Source organism: Oenanthe melanoleuca, chromosome 8 (assembly GCF_029582105.1).
Source record: "Oenanthe melanoleuca isolate GR-GAL-2019-014 chromosome 8, OMel1.0, whole genome shotgun sequence".
NCBI classification, from domain to species: domain Eukaryota; kingdom Metazoa; phylum Chordata; class Aves; order Passeriformes; family Muscicapidae; genus Oenanthe; species Oenanthe melanoleuca.
In genome coordinates this window covers 17376768-17395915 of record NC_079342.1, presented here as the reverse complement: position 1 = coordinate 17395915, position 19148 = coordinate 17376768, and the positions used below count along the sequence as shown (strand labels likewise).

The window sequence follows — 19148 nt, the reverse complement described above, 5'->3', positions numbered from 1 at the left end:
GCAGCACTCCAGGCAGTACCTAATGGACTACAGTGCCTGGTTGAAGGCAGAGCCAGGTCTCTGCATGACAGGAGGGACAGAGCTAATCCAGCAGTGACAAGGGGGTGGGACAGCACCCTCACAGGGGATGTTACCTCTCTGACATGAGCAGGGCTTTGGGATGGTGAGGAGGAAGGGGCTGAGCTCTGCAAGAACCGGGTGGCCCCAGGAGTCCTGACCAAACATGCCAGCGTGCACCAAGCCCTAAGGAGCAGGACACTCAGAGAGGGGCAGAACAGCTCTGTGCCATGGGCAGCTGTGTCAGGAATGTCTAACATGGGACAGAGCCTGGAAATGCTCCTCTGCTATCCAGACCTGCTGTGATGTGTCCCAGGAGCAGATCAGGAGGCTGACAAAAAACCAGGGCTCCTCAAAAAACCCATCCCTCTTGTGGGCAGCGCACACCAATACACCTGCACAAGGCTGGCAAGCTGCAGGGAGCTCCTTTTCAGAGAAGGTTCAGGGCTGCACCCAGCCCTAGGAAAGCTGGGGCCACTGTGACCAAGTGGGACATTCCCACCGCACTGCAGTGAGACTGTGCCAGGTGCCACAGGGACCCTCTGCCCACAGCCACGGCAGGGGCAGCACCCAGAGCTGGGCTCTGTGTGCTGGGTGCTGCAGGGACAGGAGCTGCCAGAGCCCCGGGTCCCCAGGGCAGGGCAGGCAGTGGCACAGCGAGAGCAGCCTGGTGCAGCCCCGCAGCCTCCCGCTCCCAGCGCCCTGCAGAGCCACTGCCCAGCCCGCCAGCGCCCGGGGCACAGCCCAGGCAGGAGGGAGCCGCTCCCGGGAAGGAGCCAGCCCTGCCCATCCCTGCTCCCAGCGGCACAGCACAGCGTGGGAGGCCCCGCTGCCTCCCCTGGCGGGAAGCGGCCCCCAGTTCCCGCCGGGCAGACGGCAAACAGAGCATGGAATTTGCACGGCTGAAAGTTAAATACAACACACACACGGATTTCGTCAGAGGCCCTGGCACCGCTGCCTTTGCGGGATCCGATTAACGGGGAAATAAAAGGGCCAGAGAACCCACACAGCAGAGTGAGCAGATGCCCTATAAAAATCAAATACAGGGTAATCAAGGGGACCGAAAGGTACATTTAAAAAACAAAAACCCACCCTGGAAACAAAGGAGCTGGGCTTTGTGGCTTTCCTGGGAGGGCTGCAGAATTAATGGGGAAGAGCACATGTGTTTGATAATCTTTATATGGCAAAAGACCCATCTTTCAAATATGTCACAAATTCATATTAATCACCTTCCTATTGCCTTCCGTGGCACAGCTATTCCAGTTGCCTCGGGCAAAATTGGGAACTGTCTGGTTAAAAAAAATGTTTTACATTATAATTTACAAGAGCTTACAAGTCTAGTTTCTTTTAATGGAAAGAACGATTAAAAAAAAGAGAAGAATATATATACACCCTGGTATATATACACTATATATATTAAAATATATATATATAAAAGACAGATATTGTAACTCCATCTGGAAAGAGAGAATGTTTGATCTTAACAATGTAACTTCTAGCTTTCAAACAGGCTCAGAAAACAAGAAGTCAGCAGGAGTTCAGATAAAGGAAGCTTAAAAGTCAAATAATTCTGACTCTGAACCCGAGACTTCTTAGACTCAAGGTCCTTTCCTTTACCCATTAATGGGCTGACTTGTGAGCTCAGGAACAAAGTGCTGCAATGTGAGGATTTCTGAGAGTCACTCATTACAGATCACTGAGTGGAGTCTGAGTTGTGGAAATCAAAGGATCCAATCTGGAGTAACTGGCTGAACTTCTGCTTGGAACTAATTTGTTCCGAGTTCGGCTCACCTTTCACCTCCCGAAGGCCCCGAGTAAAGTCCCTACCGGGGTCAGCCTCAAACAGCACTGGGGGGATCCCAGCTCGGCTTTAATGGTCAGCCATGGGCACTGCAGGCCCTGGGAGAGGGTGGACAGGTAGCCAGGGTAGGAGAAAAGTGGTGGACACAGCAGGGCAGGACAGCACCAGGCTTCCCACTGCCCCATGGGCTCTGAGACAGATGCTGCTCCCAGCCTGGCTAACACACCCTGCTGACATGTCCCCATCCCCACTGCTGGCCAAGCGGGGTGCTGGCAGACAGCTACTGACAAAAACAGTATCTCCAAAGACCCTGGTGTGCCTATGCCCATTCATTCCAATTCCTGGAAAAGAATCCAGGCATGCCAGGCAGCACTCAGGAGTCAGGAACCCAAGTCCTATTCCTGGCTTTGCCACTCACTCCCTCCAACATCTGGAGCAAAATACTTCTCTCCAGGAAAACAAATCTGACTTCAGGGGAGCAGCTGGTTTGGAGGCTGAACTAATCCATGCTTAATCCAACATGTAGAGTGCCATGGACAGGCAGTGCTAGACAGCACAAAGGGATTCTCCAACTCAGAGAAATTTGAAGGAGGGAGATTAAATGATTCCCCAAAGGCCCTGGCAGCTCAGTGGCAAAGCACACGCTTGAACTTGGGAGATGTAGGCTGGCATGGCAGAGTTAAACCACTGCAGCAGGACAAGGGCAGGTGTCATGGCCAAGCACCCACAGCTGCAGGAGGAGAGGGAAGGAATGGCCATCAAAAAGCACCACTGTGCTCCAGAGCTGCTCGTTCCCACCACCAGCCACATTGTTGCCCTGCTGCCAGCACCGTGGGGTGGGGACAAAGCGCTGTGCTTCCACAAGCTGCTTCCTCAGCACCATGTCCTGGCCTTGCTGTCCCCACCATGGCCTGGGACACCTTGGGGCCACTGCAGTGCAGGGTGGGGACACATGCATGCACCCAGCAGCCATCCCCCTTCTCGGCGCTGACCGAGCCCAACAATCTTCCAGAGGCAAATTCAGCCATGATGCTGGACAAGAGGCACCAGAGCTGCATCTGCCAGCTCCAGGCAGGGCAGGGAGGATCACCAGGACATGACCTCTACTCAGTTCGGCCTATCTTTGGAAAAGCTGGCTGTGGGCTGCAGGGTGTTGATCTCTCCCACCACCACACAGCCCAACAACCATAGAAAGGTTCAGGGCAAGCGCAGTGCCAGGCCCTGCCTGACTCTCCAAACATATCTGAACCAGGCAGAACATGGTACAGCAGCCCCATCCTCTTCCTCTCCAAAATACCCCTGCAGCTGGGATGTAATTTCCCCCCCCTCAAAAGGTAGCAAAAAATGGTCACAGTGTGAATGTGCTTGACCTTTTGTCTTGGACTAATCTAATTGTGTCGTCTTTGTGTAATCAGCCGGTAAAGGTCAGTGCTGTATTTAACATGGGGGCCCTTTAGGTACTGAATTTGCCTTGCAGTGAATTAACTTGATTATATTTCTTTCAAATATGTCAGAGACCAGGTCAGTTTAACCCTCTCTGTGCTGCCTGGGCCCATGCCTTTGTTTCCAACTCCAGGAGGTGGCAACGAGGAACAATGTGGTCAGAAACACACACATGGGCTCCCTCCTCCTGCAGTTACAGCCACCACCACCATCTCTCCCACCTTCCCAACAAGCCAGCTCTCAAGGGATACCAAGCGTACTGTAAATCAGCCCGAAAAGTTTGCAAACCAGGACACTCCAGACCGCAGGGAGGGAGGGGTGAGATTCCAGATTGAATGCAGAAGGGAAAAAAAATAATAATTCAAAAGACTCCTTTACAAACATGAACCTGTCTCAGTGGAACTCTTCCTTACGACTCAACATTGTCACAATCAAACAGGACATTACTCAAGTCCAGGTTAACGTGTCGCCTCTGCCGTTGACAGATAAGGTGTTCTCAATATCCTGCAATACATTATACATTTTAGAAAGTAAAGGTCTGTGCCGCTACCAGGGGCAGTGCATCGGAGGCGTCGGGGATGCCACGGTGTGGAGATGGGCAGCTTTCATCAGGCAGTTCAGCTCAGCTGTGCCAGGGGACTGCACAGAGGGGAAAGCAGCCTCAGCTGATCCCCAGGCTTACCCTTGGCCCTGAGGCAGTGGTGAGGGGCTGGGCAACCTGCCCTCCTGGAGGCAGGGAGGAGAGGCCGGTGATTCACATCCTGCAGAGGTACATGCACAGGACATTGCCACAGGGCTTGCACTGGAAGAAGCCCTAGGCCTGGCTTTTCTTTCTTGGCACTGGAAGTAGAGTATGGAAACCCTCCTTTGCTCTTCAAACACCTCTGTCCTTCCCAAGCCTCCTGCTCCAGGCAGGGTTACTGCTTGACTCCAGGGTCTTGGGCAGGTCATGTCTCATCACCTGAAGACTGCTTTCCCCACTCGCTTCCCTCTGCTGAGCAACCCCCCTTACGAGGCTGTGTCTAGAGGGAAAATGCCTCAGGTTTGCAGCTGTACTGTTGCTGCCTTAGAACAAGCTCTCATCACCCAAAGCCTCACCGCTTTGGTCCACGGTGGCACCCACACCAAGCCATCTGCCTGCATGCAGGATGTAGAAAGCCCTGCTGACCCCACCTGTAGCACCAAGAACACTGTCCAGCACAGGAGACAAGCCCAGAGAGCAGCACTGGGACTTGGGGGGGAACAGGCGTGTTCTGCTCCCTTGGACGCGCATGCCTGGAGGGAGAGCAGGGCAGCATCCCAGCGCTTGTCAGGGCATCTGCGTCGGAGACCTGAGTGCGCCCTGTTCTGCCCCCCCGACCTTCCTTCTCACCGAGTTGGGGGTCAGTGGTGCTCCTACTACATCAATGATCTGGTCCTTGGTATCTCCCTTGCCCTCCTCGATGCCCAGCCCTGTCTGGCCATCTGGATGGGCGCCTTCCACACTGAGGGGGCCGATGCTCCCAGCTTTGGCCAGGGCCTCGTAGCGGTGCCGTAACATCTGCAGCTCATACTCGCAGTTGGCAAAGGCTTGTTTCAGCTCGTACAGCAGCACCAGGTCACTCCGCAGCTCGTTGAACATCTGCACAATCTCCTCTGTGGGCATAGGGTTGAGATCTAGGGAGAAAAAGACGCCCTGTTAAACATGCAGATCCACAACCCTACAATGAAAAATCCCTATGAAGGTCTCGGCTGCTCTTTCATTCCCACAAAGATACAGCAGGAGCCTTGCTCCAATCACATGGATCAGTAGCAATTGATGTCCCCAAGGGCTGCACACCTATTTTTCAGGCTGTCCTTCGGTTCTGACCAAGAACTAAGGGTGAATCTGCAACATCCAGGACTTAGCAAGTGAAGCATGACGGAAGACCAGATGATTCAACCTTGCCACCCACCAGGTCACATGAAGGGAGCTCTGTCTTACAGAGAGATTGGATCCCCACTGCTGCAAAGGGCAGAAGAGCTCCTGCTGTTCCCTACACCTACACCAACAACAGGTGGACAGGCTGAGCTCTGCTGCCTCTATTATTGCTCCTCCCAGGGCAGGTTCAAGGCAGAGAATTCTCTGCTGCTGTGTTACAGAACTGTTTGTAGCAGCAACTATCAGATCACCTCCCCACACCTGCAGCATTCTGCTGCACCCCACCATGCGCACACACAGAGCCAGGAAGCGCTGCAAGTTCCGCAGAAGGAAAGGATGAAGCTCTGCATGTTTGCCCTGATACAAAGCAGTGGCCCCTGTCTGCAGGGCTGCCAACATGACCCCTTCCTGCTAGTACTGTGTGCATCCCCACAACGCCCAGGTGTGGTTCTGACCTCTGAGGTACAGTGGGGCCAGAACCCCAAGAGACCCTCAAGATACGTGTGTTCTGTGAGGTAGGAGCGGGGATCAGGGACCCCTCCTTACCCTCATGGAAAGCAAGCTCCGAGAAGCAGTCACATGCTTCCCCCAGGCTTCCCTAGCACACACAAACAGCATCTCCCTTAGGTCTACAGCAGAAAGAGGAAACCATCCTGGCTGAGCCACTTTCACCACCACAGGAGGCTTTCAGAATGGCACACTCTCTGAGACAACAAATCAACCCATAAACCAGTTGGTGCAAAAAGCTAACACTTAACAGAAGTCAGTGCTGGGAACAGGCTTGGTAATCTCTTGTAAATCATTAATAAGACCTCTGTTTTTCTTTCCTCTCTTTCCTCTCTTTTCCTACCTTTCAATATCTCTTCAGCCACAGTGGGGGAGGAAAGGATCATCAGGTGTCTAATCAAGAGACATTGCATGCTGGGACCTGTAATACCTGCAAACTGTCCCTACTGCATGGAGAGCAGCTGCTGGCCATGGGCTGCACTTCTCCCCCTCTAGCCACGAGCAGGTATTGTACATGTTAAGTGAACCCTTCTTTCAGCTGCTAAGACACTCGAGTTCAAGAGTGAGGGATGTGTGTTTACTCGCCTTTCAGCAGAGATGCTCCAGATTTTCACACAGCATGCAACCTATAAAGGGGGGATGAACAGTCCCAGATGCATTTTGGACTTGCCACCGTGAGCAGTAAATTAAGAGGAAATGAAGCTTAAAAGCAAGACAGGGCAGCCCTGAACAATGCTCGTGCCATGGTCACTAACACACTTAGAAGTACCTCTCCTGGCAAGGCTGAGATTTGCCTTCCTAATACTGTGCTGCCTCTCTTGATGGTTAAAAAGGCCCAAACAAGAGAGAAACAAAGGCCTTTTTAAAAGATTTTTCTACTGGGAGGAAAAAAAAAAAACCCTGTGCATCTTGTTCTGGCTTTTACCCTCTCTTTTTTTTAAACACATAAAATATTTTAAAAACCATTCACATACTGTTATTCAAGAAACTGGCTGTATTACTAGGGGAAAAAATAGCCCATCTCGAGAACAAAGGCTAGCTCTGTGTGTCTCTTTCTCTCTCTCGTGCCCCCTTTACTCACCTACTCCGAGTTCCATCAGCATCTGCTCCAGGGCTTTAATCTTCTTCTGTCCCACCGAGCTTGGCAGTTTCATCTGGAACACAAAGGTAACAGAGCCACACAGCTCAGAGATAGCCCTCACTCACAGCCGTCTAGTTCAAAAGGCAAGAGAGCTTTTCTTTTTATAGTGCAGGGGGAACAAAAAAAGAAAGGGAGAGAAAGGAAAATCAAGTGGTAAGAGAGGGAGACAGGGGCTGAAAGTTTTCAGACTAGGTCCGAGGGCAGGTATTGAAAAGCCCGGTCGTGAGGGCTTTTATTTTCTCTCTCGTGTGTGTGCAAGACACGCTGTTTTACAGTTTCCATGTGTCACTGAATTAACAACAAAAGTTCTTCTTGGCTTCAAACCCTCTCCCGCGGTGCCCAGCCCATCAAAGGGCTCATTTACACAGCGGCTAATGTGCAATGCTGCCCTACTTTATTCGCTTTAGCCGGCCTGATTAGACTCATGCGCTAACAGACTCACTTCTCCTTTTACCTGCTGAGCCCCAGACCTGTGGGATTCATTTACAGAGCAAGCTTTGTAACAAAGGGGAGAGACAGAGAGAGCACAGTTACTTGACTGGCAGAAGTGTGCACACACATTTACATCGGAGCTAAGGGGCTAGGTGAGAGAGGAAGCATCAGATGTGAGCTATGAAAGGGAATTGGAGCTGGCCAGGAGAGGAAGAATGCACACACTTAGCAGGGTCCTTCCTCTGCATTCATTTGGGCTCTAGCAGGAGTGCTAGCTGCTCAGACCAAGCATTTATTAGATTACCAGCAGCACAAACGCAGCTGGCACAATATGGCAGGGAGAACAGGTTTCCAAGCCCTGCAGACATATCCCAGAAAAAATGAGAGCACTCAGCTATGCTACAAGATGCACCAGGAAAGAAATGATTCTCAACAGTGCATTGTCAAACACCCTCTGCACAGGCACAGGCAGCCCCCTCCATATCCAACCCTGGAAAGGTGACCTCATACCTCAACCAAATCACCAACCCAAGTTGCCTGGCAGGCCATGGAGCAGCCAGGAGGCAAGAGCATCCTCAGCTATCCTGCACACACCACTTACTGACCAGGGGCCCAAACCTCAGCCAAACCAGCCATGAGTCTGCAACGTGGCTGGGAATCACCTGAAGGAAAAAACATTATTCACTCCACCTTAAAACTGGCCTCTGAGGAGAGCTCACTGGGAGGACCTATAGTCACCCTACTTCCCACAAGCCACAGGCTGAAGTTGCCCAAAGCAGGCAGCCCAACATCAGTCTCCCAGATTAGACCCATCCTTCCAGTGTCCACTGCCCCAACACAAAAACGCCAAGAGGCTCCATCTGGAACTTCCTAATTCCTCTGAATGCAGGAGCACTGCATGCACACACACATCCCCAAACTGTGAGAGCTCCAACCTTAACTCAGCTATGGCTATGTCCCATCAGCTGCTCCACAACACCAGAGCAGAATCTGGGGGAAATCCTGCCTTCTCCATGACATCATTTCAGCCAAGAAACCAGAGTATGGATGCCATAGAGCACAGCAGGGGAATGGGCCTTTCATGATATATGCTGAGAAGCACCAGGTCCTTTTTGACAGATATTGGCACCACAAGAAAGACTCCAGCAAAGGACCGGTAGGACTATCAGGGGAGGATTTCTAAGAAACCAGCCTGACCCAGAGAATCCAACAGGAGCACTAGAAAAAAAACAAAATCCTTCATGCAAGCAGTTAGCACAGGTAAGGCTATAGGATCCCTCTGCCTTTTTTTATTTACCCTCAAGGTCTTTGGCTTAATGCTGGGGTTTCTGCACAGCAGTCAGTTTCATACTTCTTTCCTACTTGTAAAGAAACCAATTCTTTGCAGTTCACCACAAAATGATTATTTTAGCAGAAGAAACACTGTCAAAATTATGACACATTTGGATTTCAGACAAGTCTTCAACCCAGAGTCTCACCTTGAGCAAAACCTCACTAAAAGATTTTTCCAAGGAGCTCTGCTGCAGACTACCAGCACAGGCTCTGCTGAAAAGGACAGGGTACAGCCCTACGATAAGGCAGCCCAAAGCACTGGGACAGATGTTCTGTTTATTCAATGGGTGCCATGCAGCTACCAGCGGGATGCCAAGGAAGGAAAGGCCACTTTGCACAGCTCAGCAGAAGACTGAGTAGTCAGGCAAGAACATCAGGAAGACATCCCTGAAAGCAGGAGGATTCAGCCCAAAGAACTGCTCTGTGCCAAGAGGAATCATACAGAATATTTAAATGGGTGACATACCCGGCTCTGCCTCACCTTGGGGATGTATGGGCTGACCTAGTCAGAAGGTACTACCCTTAACTTGGGGGACACAATGAGCCCAGCACCTCCCCACTGAAGAGCTTGTGGACACAATATTTGTGTGACTTTCACAGCCCTGAGAGGCTGTCTTCACCCCTGCCTCCAAAACCACACATTGGAGCCTTTTTAGCCAAAGGCAAGATTTCTTTCTGTTAATTTCCCTTCTAGCAAAAGCATGCTGGGCACCAAGCCAGCTTCAGGAACAAAGGACAAGAAAAGTTCATCCTTGGCTAGGCTAGGTAGACAGACAGGAGGTCTTGGTTTGTAGGTTAGAGGAAGAGCACAAGGTTTTCATCTTGGGAGGCCTCCAATAGCTCAAGCAACTACTGGCAGTGCAAACAAGCTGGCAAAACCTTCAACTGTGATGTTGTGCACATCTGGATCATGTCCCACAGGGCTCTGGTCTTCACTGACACTCCTGAAGATTAGAGGACAGAGCAGGGAGAGGCAGGACAAATTAATTTAACTTCAAAGAAAAGAACACTAGAGATGCTGAGGAAGAGTGGGACTGTGAGTTTAGTTTAAAACCACATCAATTAAGCTTCCTTTTAATTCAGGCAGGAGGACCTGCAAACAGGAAGGCTTCACTGGTTTCTCAAAGCAAGAGTATATTTTAATTTTACCATCATTAAGAAAATGTTATGATTTATGTGGCTGCTGTCAGACTAATATCTTTAGAATTTAGCTGGCTAAGCCAATTCATCTCTAAGACTGATGAAGGCTGATTGCTCTCTATGCAAAATGTATTAAAACTAAATGAGCAGTCTATTACTCAAATGCTGCTGATAATCTGTTAGCCAAGGTCCGTTAGTTGGGCTGCCTTGTTGCAAGAGAGAAGTCTTCATGCTCTGTACAGCTTTGATAAGACCAAGGAAGCCCTTCTTTGTTTTGATCTTTCAAGCAGATATCCAGAGAAAAAGCATAGTTCTGGAAGTGGTGCTCACTTGCCCCTCATTCCCAAAGGATGAGGCAATCTGCAGGGGCCACAAGGCCCAGCCAGCAGCCCAGAGAAGAGCCCTCTGGCTCATGATGTCTGCACTGGGATATGTGGTTTCTGTGGGCCATATCTCTGCATTAATGAAAACACTCCTTCAGGCAACCTTACTTCTGACACCACAGCTCCTGGGATGTTCTCAGTGTTGTCATGGATGGAGGCCTCCTCAGGGGCTGAGGAAAATTATGTTCCTTGGAGAACTCCAGTGAGCAACCACAGCTTCTGAGGTGAATGGCATTTGCCCTTTTCTTTCCTTCCTCATAGTAGACTATTATTGTTATTTATTATCTTTAAAGTCCCCATATAATAATAATACCTGGGAAACAGATTGCTCCCGTCAGAAAACTGATTAGCTGGGATTTTTGAGGTTACTATATTTTGGATGCTCTTCTCCTTTGACAGCCTCTCCCTACAGCCCTCTTTGCAACACCAGCCTGTGCTTATAATTACACCAACATCACTTTTGATTTAAGGACTGTAATCCTTTGTCCTTGCTATAAACAACCTGCATTAAACACATGAACTGCATGTACCAAGAGAAAAAGAGCTACAGAAAATTATAAGTCAACACCAAAGCCACAGTACCAGAGCCTGCCTGTACAGAGAGAAGGCTGGGATGCACAGCCTCTGCTGGAATGCACTTGGTCTGGGAGGATGGAATACAGGGCACTGACCTGCCCTGCTCTCCCCTGAAGGAGGAGGACATTGCTCCAGAGTTGGGTCATGCAGTTTAAAAGGATCAGAACACAGCACCCATCATCCACCACACCTTCACAGCAAGGGCTGGGACTGGGGTGGACCCTCTGCAGTTCAATTTCTGTACAGGATCTCACCATGGAGTACCCTTGAGGTTTTACATGATACAGGGTTTTTATTTAATGTTCAAGGCATTCTGCCAACAAAACCTTGCTAATTCACACTAATGACTAGGAGACCTACTGCAAATTAATTGCTAATTGGCAAAATTCATTTAATGAACAAACAGGATAAGAAATAACTGAAGATATAGCCTCCCCAAACAGACTCAGTTAATTTATTTTTGTGTGCCATTCAGTTTTCATGATTTATGCTAATACTTTTAAGCATAGTTGTAAGTGTATTTGAATCTATTTAAGTAATGAAGTCTAAGTAATAGCAGAGCTTGCAACACAGTCCTGTTGTGTCTCACTGCATCACCACCTGGCAGGTAGAAATTGTCATGGGGACCTGCAGCAGGAATGGAAGAGGTCTGCAGGATCTGCAGATTCACTCAGGGCCCTTGAGTGATTGTATCTGAGTGCTCATCTTAAATGTCCTGCTCTCACATCATCACTTTTTTCATAAATGTTCATTTTCTGATGCCCCCAACTTCCTACTCCTCCCAAAAAAAATCTTCTTTTGTGCTGAAACCTTTTGTTTGGTCTACCACCAAAATACAAGGTTTTAAATCAGTGGTTATTTGAATATTTCACATGTACCTTCCCTGATGCTGCACTTCATTTTAATTCAATTTTAAGGTAGGCTTCTCCTTAAAAGCAGCCTTCCCCAACCCTAAACAATATAACTGTCCTAAAAACATTAATCCTAAAATCTGACCTGTGTCTGTACAGCTGTAAACTGTCGTTTTATGCACCAGCACCAGTATTGTTCAGCATTATAATACAGCTCAATGACATTGAAAACCACCTTCCTTGTGGATTTCAGCAGCAAGAAAACTTTCTCATTAGGCACTTTCTTCATGGATATCTTTAGAGTGAATGGTTTAGTGGATTTCCAGGAAGGAGTGCTAAAGTTTCAAATTAATAATGTTTTTTGCATTTTCTGCCTGAAGGTCAAACATTCCTGGGCTGCATGGCTTTACTTTGCAAGAGCAGAGAGCCTCCACTCCTGTACAGGACTGTACTCCTTTTAAGACTCAAGGAAGGAAAGAACCATATTAAATACTTCAGTCTTAGAGTTCTGGAATTTCAAAAACCTCAGCTAAAAAATTCAGTTTTAGATATGAACCCACACATTCCTGAAATTCTGAAGTGCTGCACTGCATGGAACTGAAGTGCTGCAGTGGAAGGTAAATGGGCAAGTGCAATGAGTATATGCAAAAACTAGAAAAGTGTGAAATTTCACAGGTATTCTCTGTCTCAATGAACATAGATGCTTTCCTCTGCCCCGGATGGACTCTCTGTCTTCTGCCTGTGCCTGCTGATCTGCCATATTAAGATCTTGCACAGGTGAAAATAAAGAGTAATACCACTATGCCATCTCTCCTTTGCTATGTGGGACATTAAACATACAGCCATCTCTCTGGAGTGGCACATGACCATCAACTTGCTCCACCACTGAGGTTTAATGCCAAATAAACCAATCTTTTAAAGAGAAAACATTTCTATAGTAACTTATGTAAATGGCTATTTAAGGGATTTTTGGACTGTGGTTAGAAATACTTCACAAATTCCCAAATCAGTTGTTGCAAAACTATAAATTTACTTGCATCTTCCTACTAAATTAAGCCAGTTTTACAGGAATATACCTAGTGAAAGCTTTGTCAAGATGAGGGAGGCCTACACATACCAGAGAAGCTCAGCACATCTCAGCATGTAACAAAGAAGAAGCTCACTGATCCTACAAACATTAATGCCTCATTATTCACCTGCAGCACTGATTCAAGGGGTAAAGCTAAAATTTCCTGAAGGAACTCAAGTCTTGAGGCATCAATGTCTCACCATGAAGGGTTTCCACCAGTGCAGGCAAAAGGGTCTTCAAGGCTTTTATACTCTCCACCCTTTCTCCCCTGGAAAGGGGGTACAGATTCCTTTGAAACAGTACAAGTGGCCAAAAATTAGGGCTACTTGGAATCCACACAATGATGGCTGAGAACCTGGAAATCACCAGCTTTCTCCCCATTTGACACACAGACTATGACAAGAAACAAGACACCTGAGAAGACAAGAGGAACTCACACTGTGCCAGGACTGCCTGCCATTTTGAAGATGGACATCCTCTGGCAAGCCACTTATCATCCACTTACCAATCCTGAGATTGCTTGTCCTTAAATTCCTTTTGCTTTAAAAATAGTGCAAGCCTATAAAACAAATGCAAAAGGACTACAGAAAGTGTTTGTGTAGTAAAAAATAGGAAAATACATGGTGCAGAATAAAGAACTGTACAGGGCATTTTTACTGGTGGGTATTTTATGCTAAAAGCACACTACCAGAATGACATTACAGCAGTTTGCTTTAAGCAGATCTGCAGATTCCCAGATAGTCCTACTCCTGCCTCTCACTACAGGCATGCAGACCAAGCTGAGACCTGTAGAGGCGGCTGCAGAAAACAGAAATGCCTGCAGCCCCTGAGCTGCATCTGTCAGAAACAAATCAAGAGCACAGCAGTGTGTGCTGTGATTGCAGGGAGGGCCCTAAGACAGGCCACAGAAGGGGGAACTCCAAGGACATTCTACCATAGTACAAGAATGTAATGTAAACTTTCAGATCAGACACAGGAAAGTGTAGCAACACATGCATCTAGTCTTGAATTGATGTCGTTTTTCTCTTAAATAATTTAACTGAATCTCCACTTACACAAATACAAACAACCACAGTGACTAATTACAGTCCAATCATTATATCGGTTACACTAATGAAAGAAAAAAAGTGATATATCTGGAGCTCTGCACATGTTACACACAATAAAACTGGCTGATGAATGACACCTGAGACTGTGTCACTATGGGCACACAAAGGTAGTAAAAGCTGCTCAAATCTAGGACTGACAAAGGTCCCTGAGGCCTCATACTGCATGGACACTATTTGGTACTGGATGATTCAAGAGAAGCAGCAACATGGAGTGTCCTTTCCAGAACAGCAATTTATTTTAAAGATCCCATTCCTGTACCCAGAGTAATCTCACTCCTGTACCCAGGGTGCTCTCCTTTGACCCAAGAACCCACTAAACTAAGGCTTTGGTCCAGATGCTCTGCCACATCAATGACCTCCTCAAAAAAAGGTGATGGATGCATCTTCTTTCAGCAATTTAACACTAAGCGCCTTTTGGTTTAGTTAAAAATAAGAATGGAGGAAAAGACGTGTTGGATTCACTTTCTCTAGTTCATACACAATTTTGTATCCTTTGCAGTTCTCCTTAAAAATAAATACACCAATATTTTCATCTTATTTCATTCTCTGCCGACAGGAGTTTGATTAGGAAATGCACCAGCACTCTCTTGGCCCTAATTAAAGGGCATGTAATACAACAAATAGATGGCAATGCCACAACATGAATTCGATCCAGCCTGTGTCATTTCTTCATAAGTTTTATTCACAGAAATGAGAGAACTACTTCCCTTCTACACCTCTGTCAGAGTCCCTGTGGAAATTACTCCCAGCCACTCTCTTGTAGAGTGCAAAACATACAACTTCACTAATGAAAAATTGCTAGCAGAAGCAACAAGCACATCTCAGCTAACTGATCCATGGGATGCTCAGACCTGGAAACATAAACTTTCCCTACCTAATAAGGGTGTGTTGATCTCCATGAGATTGATGTCAGAACGCCTTGGAGTGTAATCAATACAAAGCAAATAAATAATTAATTGCTTCAAGTAATTAAATTTATCAAATCCAAATAAGAATAACTGGTATTTTATGGAACTGCTTCCAAAAGCTGAACCTCTGAAGGGATGATATTGATCACAGGAGGACAGACAGATGTGTCACATGTTCACTGCCTATGAGATCTGGGTTCGCATTAATGATAGGGAAGGAACAGAGCCAGCACTTCCAATGCAGGGTAAACAACCAGCATACTTGGCCATTTAATTATTGGTCAGATCAAATACAGAGAATAAGTATGTCCAAACACATACATATAACCCCATCTTCCTCTAGAAATATCGTTCACCTTGGACTTGCAGGAAGCACTTAGTTCTCACTCCAAGAAAAAAAAATTGACAAAATCAAACATGCTTTCCCCACACAACCACAGTAAATTCTTATTCATTAATCAGTGCTAAAAAAGTGCTCAGAAGGCTACTAAATATTTAAAAGCTGATGAGTGTGAATATTTGAATCAACGGGTACTAAAGCTCTACTTGTAATTTTCCTTCATTTACTTCTTTCTTAATTTTTTCAACTGGCAAATTGTCTACAAGATCCCAGTTAAGCAGATGGAGTCAGGCTGCTGCCTGGAAGCCTTTTCTGAGGGGAGGAGGCCAGCTTTGAATGACTAAGCTGGAGCATCCCCCAGTCCTTTCTGCAGACTGAGAATTCTGCAAACATCTTCTCATCACAGGGTTTTGTTTTGTTTCCAGATGAGACACCACTCAATCAATTCTCTCCCAGTTCCTTTGCTTCCAAACCCATGACAACAAAGCAAGGACACAGACCTCAACATGCAGGAGTGGGTACAAACATCCACCCTTTTCCATGCATCACCTTCCTTCTTAAAAGCACTGCTGCAACAATTCAACATTATCAAAATTGTCAGTTAAAATCCACAGACAGGACTAAGAGAGAACAACCTAAAGCACACTGCAGAGATGTTAAGTATGCCAAAGTCAAGTGCTCTGAACACAACAATGTCAAAGACAAAGGTTATATTTAAAAGAAAGCTGAGCATAACATGGTACAGAAACACTGTGGTGAAATCAGAACAAATTCAGTTCTGCTCTACTGAAGCAACATCATGGCCAGATCACAAACATGTGGTTACTGTTGGTTTGTCTGGATCCTGGAAAAGATCCAAGTTCAACAGCTCCCATTTTCCTTTCCTTCAGGCAGATCTGCAGCAAAGCATTCCTTCCTTATAGCTCCCTGCATTCCCTTTAGTCTTTTCTTCACCCTTCCCTGTTACAATTCCCTACACATCTCTCTTTTCCTCTGGCTCTTTGGCTGTCTGAACTCCCAACTGAGCAGAGCTGATATAAGAGAAAGTTTTCCAGAAGTAATGCTTAGGATTAATAATACACTTCTGATGTTATTTTCATAACACTATTTTACTAACATCAAATGCAAAGGTCTAAAATTCTTTTCAAAAAACTCTTGGAAGGCTTACCCCTTCCCAAACATCTGCTACAGCCTCCTGTTCTCAGTAGCACCAAGGCAATAAACTGCCTTGAATTAAGAGGAAGCCTTTCATAATGCCCAGCTTCCCACTGCCTTAGAGAAACTTGCAGTCTGTGCTGTCAGGAGGCAGAGGGAAATCCCATGCAGAGCCAGGGCACGGGGGCTGTGGCCTCCTTTGCCTGTGGCCACAGTCCCACGGAGAACAATGGGAGACTGAGGCCAGTCTGATAGAAGGCAGCTTGGCCAAGTCACTGCAGAAGATTACTCTTCAGCGTCTGCTGAAGGAGAAACTTTCAGTTATGAAGAATAATGGCTGTAAGTGACCATTAATCCTCACAGGAGAAAAAAAAAAAGGAAAAAAAAGTCTTCAAATTCAGCCTGTCCATAAGATCGTGTAAGCTTTAACAACAGGGAATTTGGAGAGCCATGGCTATTGTCATAAAAACTACTGGGAACAAATTAAGTTGAATACAGATTCCTAACTTTTTCTTCAAGGACTCATGTCTATAAATTAATTTTAACTCAGATTTCAAACAAATTGTAAATCCTCAGGAAAAAAAAGTCTCTAATCAAAGAGTAAGTGCTATTATCCTGGGGATGATATGGTACATTTTTCACACATGACAGAGGTTGAGCCCTGATCTCACTGCAAAATCCAACTTCACCTAACCACAAAGGCGTAAAACACAGTAAAAAAGTATAAAATAAAGGAGGACAACAGAAGCCTTTAGGTGAGGAACTCTTTAGGTCTTCAGGCAAAGGAACCTACTGCAAGACAGCACAAGCTTTTTGAAATCATTTTTCAATGTGCTAAGGGCAAAGCATCTTATGCTGGATGCTGCCAGAGTATGAATTTCCAGCACGTCATTCCAATTCCTCACTTAAACCTAGTTAGCCTCCACCCTGATCAATTCCACATCACTGGAGTTCAGAGGGTTTGCCATATAAATCCCACAAGTAAAATAATTTGGATTAGCATGGACTGTCAACTCCACAAAATTTGGCACTTCAGCACCTCTTACCAGTTCAAAAGGCCTGTACTGACCTCCTGTAATTAATTCTCCCCATCATGCATCTGTGAAGCAAGTGAGTCTAACAGCTCCCATTTTAAAAACAAGGAAGGCTTGGCTAAGGAAGCCAGGTGACTGGCTAGAAGCCACAAATTAATTCATTTTCCTAGGTTAGAGGTAGTTCTCACATTTCCAAACAACAGTGTTGTTTTTTCACCTAGATCAGTGACGAACCATCTTTTTCATTCACAAACCACTGGTAATTCTAAGAACAGCATTTATCTCCTTAAAAACTTCAAGGAAAACAGAAAGTTGCTGTAGGTCACTCCAGGAGCTTGGCTACCACAGGCTAAAAGTTGCTGAATCAGGCTGCCGTGCCTCAGCTTAGCACTGCATCTTGTGAACATTAAAGGAAACAGATAAAAGCATGTAGCACCCATTTTCATGAAGGCTGGGGTTTGAATTGCCTGTTTGGCGCACAAAAAGGCTGCTGGCTTTGCCAGATGATTCCATCACTGATACATTATTGCTCAGCTTCTCTTCCAGAGGGGGTAAAAAAAAAATAGAAAAGATCAACCATTACTTATTAGTTTTCAAAATCCAAATCAATCTCCATAAATTACTCTATTTATCTTAGTGCCACAGAACACATCTGCCACGTCTCAATAAATCTCAACACTTGCACTGCAGTCTTGCTTGTCTCTGGACTGAGATTTCCTCAAGGCTGCAGCCCCTCACTCAAACAGGTATCCTGCAGCTGGTGGCACTGGTACACTGAAGGGGCCCCTGAGCAGTGACCCTGCTGAGGCATCCCACCTCTAACACACACATGCACCAGTACATCAAAGCAGCATTATCCCAAACACACTTCTATTAACAGCCAGCAAGATCTGAAACCATTCTGATATCAAAAGAACATTTGGATTCCTTAAAAACAGTCTTTTAAAAGTGAGGATGGAAGACAAGGAATGTGCTTATCCAACTTCACTATAATAAAGCAATTTAATTTTTTTTTCTAGGAAAAAATCAAAAATGGGCACAAAGGATTTTGCTATCAAAACTTCTCTGAAAGCATTCATTTGACCAAGCAGGTTTAAGTTACTTGATATCCCAAAACCTGTGGCTAAGAGGCAGGTGTCAGGTCTTGCTGATACAAGAAAGCAACACAAAAACAGCAAGAAAGTTCTTTACTCAGGAGTATCTCTGCAACAGATTGAACACAGGGGCTTCTCCAAAAAATATCTTCTAAGATAATGTAAATAGAAAAGCTAAAAGTTCTATGTATTTACATGTTTCCGTTTTTCTCAGGACACAACCTGAACATCCAGTTCTTAATTATCTTAAACTAGATGATTTTTAAGGTCCTTTCCAGCCTAAACCACTCCAAAATAACCTCTCAGCTAGTAACACACGTGCTCCAAGGGGCCCCTTTAGTTCTGGCTGTGAGCTCTGGATACACAGCTCCATTTGGTTCTGTTACAGGTGTCTAAACAGCAGAGCAGGCACACTAGGGACAAACACCAGGAAGTTCAGGTGCCTCTGCAAGGCAATGAGTTGGCTTCCAGAGAGCCAGCATTCCAGATTTCTGAGTCTCCACATTTATGGAATTCCTTTCTTATTTTAGAGGGAAGAACTTGACTTTCTTTAGCTATAAAAGGATGAGGAGAGAGCCAGGCAAAGTGAAAGACATTTAACAGAGGTCGCATGGGAACAGGACAAGAGCCTCCTACCCTCTGGCTCCGCAGCGTGACACCTGCAGATTTGAAGTCAGGAAACTTGATGCCAGCAGTCTCAGGAACAGCCTGAAAGAGATTGAAACAGGATGTGTTGATGGAGGAAACACAAGATTTCATATAGAGACTATCTGAAGGGGAAACATGATTTCCTATGACAGAGAACCACCTGCCACGGCCACATGCCAGACCTGAGGCAAGAGGAAAATCCCAGGCAATGGGATTCAGTGGAAAATC

At 46.3% G+C, this 19148-nt stretch overlaps 1 protein-coding gene across 2 annotated transcripts in view; it reads right to left on the bottom strand.

Moving 5' to 3' along the window:
* Positions 1-1014: 1014 nt before the first annotated feature.
* DMAP1 (DNA methyltransferase 1 associated protein 1) overlaps positions 1015-19148 on the bottom strand; it is a 31558-nt gene continuing 13424 nt past the window's right edge. For both annotated transcript variants that reach the window (XM_056497893.1, XM_056497894.1), the window contains exons 8-10: positions 18909-18980; positions 6790-6862; positions 1015-4957 (exon numbers count right to left, since the gene is read on the bottom strand). In XM_056497893.1, the coding sequence (XP_056353868.1) occupies positions 4611-4957; positions 6790-6862; positions 18909-18980 (492 nt within the window). In that variant the 3' untranslated portion in view covers positions 1015-4610. The remainder of the gene's footprint in view (positions 4958-6789; positions 6863-18908; positions 18981-19148) is intronic.